The sequence below is a fragment of the Labrus bergylta genome, chromosome 21 (genome assembly GCF_963930695.1).
Source record: "Labrus bergylta chromosome 21, fLabBer1.1, whole genome shotgun sequence".
NCBI lineage: Eukaryota > Metazoa > Chordata > Actinopteri > Labriformes > Labridae > Labrus > Labrus bergylta.
In genome coordinates, this window is record NC_089215.1 from 13,561,750 (window position 1) to 13,575,833 (window position 14,084).

Consider the following 14,084-nt stretch of genomic DNA (forward strand, 5'->3'; position numbering starts at 1 on the left):
GCTACTGTCTTGAGTATGTTGTGTTATTATTTTATAGCTTGGACTATGAACAGCTGCTCATATGCTGCCTGTGTCAGCTGTTACAGTCGGGTTGGACTCATCATAACCTGTAGCTCACAATATGAAATGTAAGGTAACAAGATGTGGCAGAAAATAAAACCAGGTTAGAAGATTTGGGCTTAATGATACATATGTGACCAAAACTTAAATCAGTAGGGCAGCCTCTTCTACCTAAATTGAATTCATGGTGTTTAACCTAAAATATATCTTTATTATGGATCTGATTCAAAATCACTGTTTGCCTGAAATAACAAATAATTTAATTCCAAGATTTATGAATATAAACTAGGATAACGAAACCTTAATACAATAAAAGTCGATTCAAATAAGAACAATTTGATAAAATGGCTGAGGCTAAGAGGAAGAGGAGGACGGTGACGGATGAAGCTAAGAAGAGAAAGAGAGAGAGTGACAGCGCGAGAATTTTTCAGAACAGATTGAGACTGAACGTTAGGCTGTGTCGTTATCACAGTCATCGTTGTCTCATGTTTCGCAGCTTTACTGAAGAAAGTCGTCTAACCCAAGTTAGATGGACGTCATGGTAACAGATGATTGGATGAACACATACTCCACATGCTAACAGTTTGTAAACAACGGGCTGTAGACATTAGCAGAGTCAGATCTGCCTAAAATGCAGTAATAAAACTGAAGCTTGTCAGTCGACATGATTGTTAAGTTTCTCATTACGCGTCTTTGCCGACTTCTCCACCCTCTGCTTGTATGCAAATGCATGTTGTCTAAGACGGGGAGGCAAAACAGCTCTGTGTGTCTTACGACAGTGCAGTTGCACTTAGATACCTTCAGTGGGCGCCGAACAGCACCCAACCAAATTCCTACGTATTGTTGCTTTAAATAATGGGGTGACCTGGAGAGTCTATCAATTGGTGCACAATGTCTCTGTACAAAACAAACACACTTTAAATTTGAAGCACAATATTTACTTTAAATTCAAATTTGTGTTTTCTACAGTTATGTTGTTGACAGTTGTGTAACATCCCAGTGATGTCATGGTGATGTCAGTTATCCTGGATTGTATTCTGTGTAGGTGGAGTTTTGAAGGTGTTGTCATTAACCTGTCAGAGAGTCTGAGATAAGATATCGAGCTTGATTATGGTTTTCAGAGAAAAGTGACTAAACATGTGGATACCTCTGCTTCTGCTTCTTAGATATAGACCATCCTTTTTCATCTTTTAAAGTTGAGTAATAAATCACTGGCATATTCTCTTGAGTTTGAAGTAGATCATTACATATTTAATATCATCAAAATTATCAAAATCAGGGGGTTACAAAAGACAAGTTATTCATCCTCTGGGGACCGTGGGAGCCTGCTTAAACATGCAGCTTGTTCTAAAGTAGCTGAAAAATCAGCACAAACCTTTATAGTTTTAAAACATCAAGAGTGAACAAAACACAAACGGCATTATATATTATATATATATAATATATATTATTTTTTTTATAGTTATCGTGGACAAAATTCAAAGATTAACTTATTGAAGGTCACACATAATTCAAAATGTACTTCACCATGTTTCTCTAACACTAATATGTGTCCCTAGTCTGTCTAAAAAAAAAACCTGATTATGAGAAAAGTCCATCCTCTCCGTCTTTTTCCTGCTCCACTTTTCAGAAAATGTGTGCGATGGGAGATTTTTCCTTCATGACATCACAAAGGACAGTAACCCCTCCCCCATGTGGGGTTTGCTCCACTCATTCTAACTGCTTTAAACTTCCTTTACCTCCGTTTGGCTGTCTGCTCTGACTACCATGCAAAGTATGAATTTCTGTAAAAAGACCCCTTTTGAATAATGTACGACTTAGGTCATGACCTGAACATGTCTGAATGTGTGACAATAATGCTGCTTTGCTGTTGTTGTCTTTTAAATTGAAAAATTGCTTGTAGTAGTACTGGAAATGGTCTCGAGACCACTTTTGATATGTCTCTGTCTGGTCTCTGAATCGAAGGCATATTTACTTGGTCTTGTCTCGGTCTCAGACTGGGCGGACTCCCCACGTCATGACAGTGATTAGAAGGAAAATGCCTCTTTCTAAAAGAACAAATGACTTTAATTCAGAGCCGGAGGATTTGAGGGGGGTCCTGATTCATAAACTGAAAGAGAGGACACGCAGGATCTGAGGGGCCGTTCTGGTTCCTGAACTGAAAGAGAAGAGCCAGAGGATCTTAGGGCATCCAATGTTCGGGAAAAGGAAAGAGACAGCAGAATCTTAAAGCAAGTTTGGACTGAAGGGACTTGAAAGTTTTCCAAGAGATGGTTCAACAACCCCAAATATAAAGTTTCTCTTTAATTTCTAAATGTCCAAACATATATAAATAATTTTTAAACCTCTGCTATTTGTGCTCTGATGGAAAATGCTCTGAAACCAACACTGAAGTCAGGAGATTTGAGTCACAGAAAGTTTTTAATTACGATAAACGTGACCATTTTTAGGGGAAGTGTTCTTCAAAAGTTTAAAAACTGCCTTAAATCATAAAATAATATTAAACTGAGTAGAATTGAAGAGCGATTATGAGTATGAGGGTGTGTTTTAATGTGATTCGATCTGTGACACATTGTTTGCTTTTGCACAGTCGGTCATCAAAAATCCTCACATGTGAAGGTGGAGCAGGGTTTGGCTGCCTGTGCAAATGTAGAGATCCATTCTCTTGACTTTTTTGATAGCTTTGATTATTGAAGTAGGGCAAGAACTATATAAAAGAAAAGTATTTGCTGCATAAATATGTGTGCACACCCATGTTGAATCAATGGTGGCTGACAAGTGCAAGTGCCTGGCAAAGGCTGAAACGATTTACATTGTTGTTTCTGTTTGTGTTTTTGTATTTGCAGTACATTTAATGGTAATGGAGTTCTTTCAGCTTTTTGCGGCATGTTTGTTTAATATGGGCTGCATTTCAGCTATTGCATTTGATTCTGAATTTGCAGCAATATTTAAAGGTCTAATCAGTAAGATGTGTAGTGAGTGAAATAATAAAGTGACCTTACTATGCGATCAGACTTTAAGGAAACATGTAAACAAGTACTGGCTTCTCTGACAACAATGCAGCAGCCAGTATGTCCTCCTTCTAACTTTAGATTCTGCTCCTGAATGCTCTGGATTTGTTTGGACCAGAGAAGGTAGGCGGTTTTAAGGCACCCCCACACAGCCGTTTTGGACGCCCTTCGGTTTGCCAGATATGATTCCAGTTATCAGGTCAAACCAACAGGTGTTGCAGTGATGGAAGCGGGCAAGAGAACTGGTTCAGATAGAAGTGATTGTACCCGACCTAAAAAGCCTCTGCATGTTTCTAATAAGCTCCACGAGCAGAAACGAGCTCAAACTAGGCTCAATATTGGAGATGCTTTTGAAAAATGGAGAGAGGTTAGAACGCAGAAAGGTTTACAGACAGATGCAGAGCTGGATAAACACTGAAGCTTCAGTGTCCACCACATGGCAACCTGCGTGAGCATCGACTCTAGAGAGGAGGTGACGGGGGGAGACAGCTCTCTACAATGTTTTGAATTTGCCCTGCAGTACCCATTTTAAACACTAGGAGTCCGAGTTATATGATGCTCCTTTAATTTGCTGCACGTTTTTGTCAATGTAAGTAGTTTCAGTCTTTGCTCAGAGCTTGCACCTGTCGGCCATCATATTAAGCTGATCAAACAACAGATTATGGAAAACATTTATACTAGTTGTGTACTTATTGACAAACATACTCACATGTTATGGTGAACATTGATGTTATCATATTTGAGTGCTGCTGCCCTTAAGCAGGGAGTTTCCGCCCCTCTGGAAGCTGTAAACGTCCTGATAAAAAAAAATCTTTGGACTCTTGGAACTGTTGTAATGAACAAGGTGGGGCTTCTGGACAGTGGGTGTTACCGGAGTATAAAACTGGATATGTGTCTAAGAATAGGTCAGATTGAACACATTGCTTTGGCAGGTGATAGAGTGTTGTTCATGAACATGGATAAGAGGCCGAACTCACCTGAGGAGAAGCACAAGACTGACAAACTGTTTCTTTGTGTGTGTTAATTTCAGGAATTTCATGAGAAGAACAAAGTAAAGGCGGTGACAAAGAAAAAATCTGTTTCTCCAGGAATGGTAAGGGCGTAAAAGAGCTTTCTGTTTCTGTTTCATCAAAAGAGGATTTTTTTAAAACGATCTCTTCATCTTGTTTTTCCTGTCAGGATGTGGGGATGTTGGAGATCCCCGCTGAGCTGTCAGCCAGACTTCACAGTGCAGCAGGTCAGCTTCATAACAAACACATTAAGAGAAATCAACGTGCACAACGCTGTTTCACCGCGTCGTCATGTTTGTGATTGTTGTTCCGTCTCTGTCCAGCAGGGAGGCAGCCCAGGTCAGGAGTCACAGTGGTGGGACCTCCACAGGTGAAGGCAGAACACAGGCTCACTCTGCCTCGGGATATAAACAGATACCCGTTCTCTCGCTATGCCAAGTCCATACTCAAGGTGAGCACAAGAACAAATACACACTTTAACTTTTAATCAAGTCCTGGTTTGTTACACTGTACATTATTATATCACCGCAGGTCACAACCTACACATTCACTTACTGATAAGTGAACTGTAAAATGAATCAGAAGTAACTAATCCAATTCATACACATTCATGTGCCGCCGCCAAAGCAGCGGGAGCAGCTTGCGGTGTCTTGCCCAAAGACAAATCAGACATGTTGCTGCAGGAGCTGGGGATCGAACCCCCGACCTTCCGGTTGAGAGACGACCAACTCGACCAATAGCCACCCAAATAAAAGAACAAATTTGTTGTTGAGATAAGAAGAAAACTTGATAGTCTTTCTGTTGTGACTCTCATTTTAAGTCTAACTTTTTCAAGGGTAATTCTGGTATTTTTAAACAATGGTCCTTTTTATTTGACATATTTTCTGTCTATATTGTTAAAGCAACACTATGTAACTTTTCCACCTTTAAACAGTAGTTTTAAAAAATCAATTTAATAGCACAATAACAGCGAGAATGGCCTCTCTCTCATGGTCCACAACACTGCCTGATCGCCTGTTTACTGCAGCATGTAACTTTGGCATCTCCCGGGAAGTGTGTACGGCTTTAAGGCACTATAGGTCACACAGCATCCTTCAGTTATAAAAAGAAGACTGTTAGCTCGTCTCTGTACTGTTTGATAAAACGGCGGATGATGACGGGATAAAAGAGAGAGTGACCATGCATTAGCCTGTATCGTTATTGGTGTCATCGTTGTCTCGTGTTTAGCAGCTTTACCAGCTGCAGAAAATCATCTAATCCAAGTTTTGTCTCAGGTTTGATATAAATAAATAAAAAAAATCTATCTTATGCCAAGAGTTGACGCTTTATCAGTTTGTAACCTTACAAACATATCTGAATTAGCATGTCATAAGTGACCCTCTCCAAAGTGGCCTTTTAACCACGGCCTATAGTCGTCATGGTAACAGCTGGATACACGTTTATGCTCCACATGCTTACAGTTTGCAAAGAATCGGCTGAAGACACTAGCAGAGAGTCAAAGGGAAGGGATTTTATTTCTAATCTTTGAGAGTTTCCTCATGTTGTAGGACACGTGGTGCCAGCCTAAGGGACACCCCCTCCAGAGACCCCTCACCGCTCTGGAACCCGAAGATGCCAGAACTGCCCTGGAGATTTACAAACTGGTAGATGACACTGATTGATTCCATTGAGTTTTTTTTTTATTCTCGTTGGTTTAGCACATGCAGTGAATGTTTTTCCCGTTTCTCCTCAGATCTTGCGGTTTACAGGTGAGTCCGACCTCAGCAGATGGCAGGAACAGATGCTGGGTAACTACATTGTGGAGAAGGGACAGAGCAGGCCGGCCTTGAGGGACGAGATCCTGGCCCAGCTGGCCTACTACACGTGGGGCCTGCAGGAGGATCAGGGCGGTCTGAGGGGCTGGCTGCTGCTCACCTGCTGCCTCAGTGCCTTCACCCCGTCACCAACACTGGACAAACCCCTGCTCAAGTAGGTGCAACGATTTGGTTAAACTTTCTTAACTAACACGGAACTGCATAAATTCATAAGCCTTGTTCACACTTAAACAAAACTCCTGAAACCTCCCGAAGAGCTGCATGTGTGAACACAAACAAACTGATTTTAAAATAAATCAAATGACTAAATTACAGTTACAGGCAGATAGCAGAGCAGTAAAAGGGCCCCACACAAGCAAATATAGATCTAGCTGGTGCAACAGCTGCTAATAGAGCCCATCCTTCATAAGAGAGTGAGTTTTTCCTCTTCCAGTGACTCTGGAGTATCTGCCTTTCTTTTAAATAATTTCACTCCACTTACTCAACATACTCAAAACCAAATGATTGGTCTCTGCCAGAAATATGAGATGAGCGGCTGATTATATTCTTTAAATGCGTCTTTAGAAATGGAAAATAGTTTGCTACTGTGCTAGCCTTCAGATTTACAAGGCTGTAAAGCTTTACTCTAACTTTTTTCTTGTCTGGCATTCCTTCAGTTGTCATGCCCCACCATGTTAAGATTTATTTTAAAAAAAAAAACTTTTAAAAGAAGGTAAACTGTGCCCTTTATCCCTGAAAGAGACTCAGTCTGCAGTATTTCCTGTGCAGGTACGTGTCTGATCACGGTCCAAGGGAGTACCGCTCACTGTGCCAACACAAACTGCTGACATCTCTGCAGCTCCCCGCTCCCACTGCCCGGACTTACCCCCCAACTGAGCTGGAGTGGACCAGCAACCAAAGGAAGGGTGCCATGATGCTGGATGTACACACATTCAACGGTGACACAAATCAACCCATCATGAAACTGTCAATGACTCCAGCGTAAAAAATATCAGCAGGCATAAACCTTTGAATGTGTTCATAGATGAACAGCTGACAACTGAAGTGGAGTCCTGGACCACAGGAGAGCAGCTGGCCTCATGGCTCCTTCACTTCAGGTACTTCTCCGCTCCTGAATATCAAGTCTCTTAACTTTTATTGACTCATGAATTTTTGCTACATGTCCATATTTTCCTGTTTCTCAAGCTTCATGCTGTAGTTTTCATTCCTCTCCACGTGTTAATGTGTCTCAGAGGCGTGTCGGAGGCGGGGCAAGGCTGGTCGGTGTCTCTCCTGACCGACGACGGCTGGTCAGACCTGGCCGGTTCGGACTTTGTCATGGATCTTCTGGCCGGAGCTGAAGCTGAAGTTCTGCCGCCACCTGGGACTCCCACCTCTTCGAACTCTGACTACCTGTTCAGCAGCCACGGGGACAGGTAAAGAAGTAGACAAGTGTCTTAAATGTTTATTTATCTGCCTGAGCAGCTGTATGCAGAGCAAGTTAAAAGCAGCTCTTACTAGAATTAGATAGATAAGTGAAAAATAATAAGAAATTGAATAAAACTGGCATTTTAATCCTAATTGTTTACAGAATATAATAAAATCAAGAATACACATGTACAAAATAGTCAATACCTGTTTACACACAGTGGAGAGGTACAGGGATATTTAATTAATATTAGTTATAAATCTGTAATTTATCACCAGTGACAGAGATCCTGGATTAGTATTTGCTAACACAGTGAGCATCTCTCTGTCTCTTTTTAAATCCAGGATGCCATCTACAGATCTGGATGACTTCATTCCACCAGCACCTCTCATGCAAGCTCCTGGCCTGCCTCCATACGAGGGAAACCTCTGGGCCAGTGATTATCCACAAGAAGGTAGGTGTTGTGTTGTTCCGTGCTCCAAAAAGAGTCCATATCTGTTCCTCAAACCGCAGCTGACACCTCCTTTCACTTCCTCCTCCTGACGCCTAAATCTCAGGTGCATCTGACACATTATTTAACTGCCAATCACACCCACCCATATCCAGCAGCAGAAACATTTCCATAATCATAATACCTTTAAAGGTAGAGTCCGTGGCAATGTTCGTTGCTCATCGCCACCAGAAGCATACGCCCACTGCGTCTGACAGTAAACCAGTGGTTCTCAATTATTTCAGAAATGTTTTCACGCCCCCCCCTGAACTGAAATACTATTGAGAACCTGATAATATTCATTTATTTATCTGTACAAACAACTGTACGAGTTGCTGGCACCAGCATTCTGCATACAATCACCTGATTGTCAAAATAGATGAATAAAATGAGCTGAGATAACATCTGCAACAACTTCAAACAATTACCAAGTTCAGTTTATTAACTCATTTTGAGTTTGAGTTTGGGTTAACTCATAACCCCGACACCTCATTAAGCCCCCTATTTGAGAAGTACTGCCTGAGTAAACACACTCACCCAGCTCAGCAACCACCTGCACGGCACGTTTCCATGCCCGACCTGAAACGTTAAGTTATTAACATTGGTTAATAGCAGGAATTAGCGTGCACGTTTACTGCTTGTACCTACACTGAAAGCTACCTGACAATATTACATATGTTGTAATGGAAAAGCTGATAATTTAGCAAGCTAGCACAAACCTGTCCAACAGAAAGCAGACCAAAGTCCACGTCACTCTACATCTCAAGCTGCTCCTTAAAGCGCCTCAAAGAGGGTGAAAGCCAACCCAAGAGTTTGTGTTGTTTTTTTATTTTGTTGTTTACGTGACTGGAGGAGAGGGGTAGGAGCCACCTTTGAACACTCTGTGGAGCTACAGCACGTGCTTTTTCATTTCTCATCACTTCAAAACATTGCATATTTGCAATATACCTGACCAACTCAAAAAAACAGAGATCAAGATAAACTGCAAGTTTTGGGCTCCTGCCACTCTTAAACTGTTTCCTTCAATTCGATATTTCAATCATTAAAAACAGCAAAGTCCTCGCCAGAAAGTCACTTCTGCAATGTTTACATGAACAAAGTGAAGAATTCTCCCCCTACATTGCCGCAAGGATGAAATTCTACAAAAGAAGCTTTACGTATTTACAATGTGTCTGGGTCAATAATGCTGCGGTTGCAGAAGTGAAGGGCAAGAAATTCATCATCAAAGCATAAATGAGTGCGAACATTAGCTATCGTAAGTACCATGGCTACTGTCAGTCAGTGTTCTGGGGCAGTAATGTTATTTAAAGGCAGAAATATTTAAGTTAACACAATGTTTAATGTCAGGATGAGGAGAAGGCTGTTCTTTGTTCCCTAAAGGGACAGCAGGCAAATAAGAGCAATAATCCACAATCCTCTCCTCTCTGGGTTTTCTTTCTCACATCGGATACTGCAGAAGCACAACCCGGGCTTGTCTGCTCATCAGCTCGAGCATACAATTGAACAACGACTCAATTCTGTTTTAGTTAATAAAGCTGATTAAAACACGTAGGTAGCACCTTAGACATCAAATCTCCATAGCGTTCAGTGGTGGAAAGCCTTTCCTGCCCACGTGAAAGCTATGAATAATAAAACCACAAATCAAAAACTTCTCCTTGGTGCATCTCAACAGCTGGTCTGTCGGTCACTTAGAGTGAACTTTTACTTGATTGAGTTCCCAGAGGTTGTGCTCAAACACTGGCTGACATCATGTAACTGAGACTGTTGGGAACTCAGGCTCAAATGTTATCGAGTGACTTTGAATTGTCCCAACTAAAGACATGAAGCATTGCCACGTCAAGTCACCCAGCGCTTTGTGGAGTCTTTGTGGACTACCTGTACTGCAATGACTTTGCTTTAAACCCAATCGGCCTCCTCCGCTTCTCATTAACAGTCTCCTGATGATGACACAGTGCTCTCAGAGCGGAGCGGTGGTGATGTGAATTGTAAGGTTTTTCTGTTCTCCTGTTTGCAGGCCGTGGTCGACAAATGGAGGCCTATGTCGACGACTTGTTCGACCCTGTGCTGGACCAAGGACCTCCAGTCAGTGACGTTTGTCTTTTTAAAAATCATGTCAGAGTAAAAGCAGCAACGCTCTTTGATGCATTAAAGTTTTATCTCATGGGGTGGTTGAGCATGCTCAGAGGTCTCTGGTGGATTGTGTGTCTCTCGTTGTATCTTATTACTGAGTGTGTGAAGTCACCTTTCCAGTTACAGCACTCCGTTTGTTTGTGATTGTAATTGTGTGTGTGTGTGTGTGTGTGTGTGTGTGTGTGTGTGTGTGTGTGTGTGTGTGTAGGACATGGATAGAGTAGCCATGCTGCACCGCAGGATGAGAGGAAGAGGAGGGATTGGACCCATGTACAGCGGCATGTACGGAGCTGGTAAGAAAAATGCTCAGGAGTCTTCCAACTACTCAAAGCCCTTTCACACCACATGTTGCATTAACCCTTTCACACACACATTCACTCACTGATGGCGGAGGCTGCTACGACAAGTGTCCAACCGCCCGTCAGTAACGATCATATCCTTCAACATGTGGACTCAAGGAGCTGCGATCGACACCGAGCCAGACCCCGCACATTACATCATTATAATCGTCTTTAACACTCGATAAATAGAGTGTGTTCTAGTATATACTGTTAAAAGTCGTCTTCAAGATTGTGATCAAGCTGAGCGTATATATTACCTTAAAACTGTAAATGTCGTTTTGTCTGAGATGATTTTATCTTTCTTATTTTGCACTTAAATATTTATGTTGCTGTAGAGACTGTAGTGAGAAGTGAACTTTGTGATTTCAGGTGTACCAATGACGATGCCAAGTTATCCCATGGGTAAGCACAGACATTCCTTTTATGTCCACAGAATTTTCTGAAACTTTTAGAAGCATCGGACCTTTTTTTTTTTTTTTTTTTTTTTATCAAATAAGAAAGTAAATAAGTGACAGTCTTCAAGTTTTCTCATCTTTGTGTTTTTGGCTCTCCACAGGAATGCCTTCAGTGCCCACCTATGGTGCAACTCCCATGATGCCAACAGCCATGCCAGCCATGCCAGGTAATCTCCCCATACACACCTTTTGTTCATTGAATACGATAAATGCAGAGCAGGCGACTTGATGGAGAGCTTATTAAACACCATGTAGATGTAAGAAGGAGGACTTTGTCAGGGTCCTGCAACTGAAAAGCGTGGTCAACCCTGAGTTCTGCTGAGCCCGAGGGATGACCAGCAGAGAGAGGGTGTGAGGAATTGGGCCCCAGTGAACTAGTGGTTGGTTCACTTGCTGCAGTCTACAAAGCAAGAGGCCCTTGCTGCATGTCATTCCCCACTCTCTCTCTCACTGATGTCTGACTCTATCCACTGTCCTATCTGTAATAAAGACATGAAAAGCTCAACAAATACATATAAATAAAGGGTATAAGGATTTAAGAGATCTGATAAATATGAGGTAACTGGCTCAGGTGTGGATGTCTCTGTGGTATTTCTTCCTGTGTAAATGTTAATAGGTTAGCGCTAACACACAGCCGGCCCACATCTATACAAACTGGACTGGTACGCTGCTATGTTTCTAGTTCAACTCTTTGGCACTGCCTCAAGCAAGGCATTGAAACCCAAAACTGCTTTGTTTGCTTACAGTATCTCACCTTCAGCATCATCACAAAGTGTCGAGGAACCAAAAGCAGATTTTAAGATCAATTTAATGACGAAAAAAAGGCAAAGCAAAAGCTCATGTGTAAAGAGTCCTGGAGTCATAACCCGGCTCGTGGGTCATGACAAAAGACGGGAGGATTCAGGAGTAAAGAAATAGTTTATCACAAAATGAATTAAATATGCTTACAGCAGTAGTTATGAGGCGTCTTCTGTCTGTATCATCAGTGGTCATGTGGGTGTGTGTGAGAGCATAGCGTGAGGTGAGGTGTTGAAGACTGGAACCCACAAAGTCTGTGCTCCAAGTGGAGCCACCAAAACGACAACAATCAACATCTAGGTGTCAATCAAAAAAATGTGTTATCACTGGAAGAGCCACAAGGATCCATTTAAAGAATGAACTGGCACTTTGTCATGACACGTTTTTTTTTTGTTTTTTTTTTTGTCCTTAGCCCGTTTCAGAGTGCCTCTCTGCGTCGTCACATCTTTTCACATGCTTATTGATTTCACAAGGTCTGCATGATATTTGTGTCTCAGTCAATGAATTCACAGGGCCATCAAGAGCTCCACACACACACACTCGACATGCACATACACAGCGCTTGTTTTCCCCAGCTGGCCCCTTGGATCCCGTCTCGCTGCTGTCCAGCCTGTTACCAACCAACCTCTGTTGCTACCTCAGAAGGCGGTACAGAGGGAGGGTCACTTTGTGACAGTCACAGTGATGTGAATTTTGCACACTGAATAGGGGTTTTGCAAATCAGAAAACATTTATTTGTGAGTAACACAGAGTGTGTTATAGATTTGATTTAAGCTGAGTAGTTGCTGAAAGATACTTTTTATTGGCACAGCTATGATGATGCCTCAGACTCCGATGGCGGCCGCTCCTGTCGCTGACCCCATGCAGATGGCTGCAACACAGCAAGCTCTCATCAACCAGCAGGCCTCCCTCATGGTAAGGAAACACACACCTACTATACTCATCTTGTCTCTCTGTCTTAACTTCCGCCTTCTCCTTCCTCCCATCTAAGTCGTTACCATCCTGTCGCTCCTCTTCTTGTTTCTCCTCAGGCGCAGCAGATGACCATGCAGGCGATGACTCTGTCCCAGCAGCAGACGCAGGAGCAGCAGAGGAAGCAGAAGAAGAAGGAGGAGCAGGAGAAGCTGCGCAGACGTCCATCAGAGCGGAGGCCAAGGCAACGCTCATCGTCCTCTCAATCTCCCTCACCGCCCCCACCTGTCCGATCCAAAGCTCCTGTTCGTCAACGCAGCCAAAGGCAGCCAGAGCCAGAGGTAGGTCTTTTTTTGAATAGCTGATATTTTTTAAACAGCCATATCTTTTTTTTCAGTACATTCTTTGTTAAATGTCTACCAGCTGTCTGTTCACTTCATGTATGTTTAGCTCATAGACCGTACGTATATAAGGAGTGCCTTTTGGTCCCGACTCTAAAAGAACACGCCAACGTAGACGACCTACACTTCGTTATGTTTCTAGTCGCCTCCAGGATATGACTCTACTGAGTGCAAAAAGACGAAAGTCAAAAAGTACATTTTTAGTCTTCTTCCATACAGCATAATGTTCATTTCATAAAGTACAATAGATGATGAAGCAGGCTAAGTTTGATTTAACAAGTCGCTACACCCAGAGACTGAAAGTCTTATTCATATTTGATTGAATTAAAAGACACTTGGATGAGTCGCCTGTTCATTTATCTGGTTTGCTGATTTTGTTTGAACAAACACCTAACCTGTTTAGTTTAAACCAACTTGGTTTAACAGTTAGTGCAGTCTGTTTCTGCTGGTGTGAAAGTTGTCAATCAAAGCAAGGTCGTAACAAGGGTTTAGAAAATAGTGAGGTCCACATTTTTTTCTCCTAATGTTTCCTTCTTCAAGGTATTTCAGGACATTCCAAATTCATGCCTTCAAATGCAACCCATACGCCAGACAACCCACTTACTTCCTATTTGAAAAGCAAATTATCTTTGTGGCATTTCTGTATGACTATTTTCAAAGTTAAAGCCATCTAGTGCTTCATAGATGGATGGTAACCATTTTTGCTCTCTTGTTTTTTTTTTTTTAAATAACCAAAGTCCAGACCTCAGTGTCCTCATCTGGTCACAGTCATGAATCAGATCCTGGTGCAGACCAAACAACCGTACCAAGATCGATTGCAAAGCTTGATCTCGGTCCACTTTTTTTCTGACTCTGGTACGGCAGACCACAGGCAGAATTGACGGATCCTCAGAAACAGTTTGGGTGGATGAGCAGGTCATAGTTCAGGAGGATTAAAGTGCTCCTTCTCCTGAACTGTCTTGATAAACGCCTACAGTAACTCCAGTACATCATTATATTATTTTCAAGCCACAGTTGCGCCTCATTTGCTTACAGTGATAAATGCAAACAATATAAAAACTGATGAGCAGAGCCGACATCAATGGGTGTAATTGTCTGTCCATTTTGAAATTGTAAAGTGTCTTTGGAGCAGACACAGCCCGCCAGGAGTTGACTACTCTTTGTTTGCTTTAGGTTTTTTTACCTACAAAAAATTATGATCAATTAGAGATCCTTTTCCTCCTGAGTCACACTATTTGGTAACATAATGGACCC

General features: G+C 42.1%; 1 protein-coding gene across 1 annotated transcript in view; it reads left to right on the forward strand.

Moving 5' to 3' along the window:
* myo15b (myosin XVB) overlaps positions 1-14,084 on the forward strand; it is a 50,012-nt gene that overhangs the window by 20,173 nt on the left and 15,755 nt on the right. The window contains exons 26-40 of the mRNA XM_065949662.1: positions 4,117-4,164; positions 4,251-4,308; positions 4,408-4,532; positions 5,629-5,724; positions 5,814-6,049; positions 6,664-6,833; positions 6,920-6,992; positions 7,128-7,310; positions 7,648-7,757; positions 9,808-9,875; positions 10,132-10,216; positions 10,634-10,666; positions 10,821-10,886; positions 12,329-12,432; positions 12,549-12,770. Coding sequence (XP_065805734.1) covers positions 4,117-4,164; positions 4,251-4,308; positions 4,408-4,532; positions 5,629-5,724; positions 5,814-6,049; positions 6,664-6,833; positions 6,920-6,992; positions 7,128-7,310; positions 7,648-7,757; positions 9,808-9,875; positions 10,132-10,216; positions 10,634-10,666; positions 10,821-10,886; positions 12,329-12,432; positions 12,549-12,770 — 1,677 coding nt within the window. The remainder of the gene's footprint in view (positions 1-4,116; positions 4,165-4,250; positions 4,309-4,407; positions 4,533-5,628; positions 5,725-5,813; positions 6,050-6,663; positions 6,834-6,919; positions 6,993-7,127; positions 7,311-7,647; positions 7,758-9,807; positions 9,876-10,131; positions 10,217-10,633; positions 10,667-10,820; positions 10,887-12,328; positions 12,433-12,548; positions 12,771-14,084) is intronic.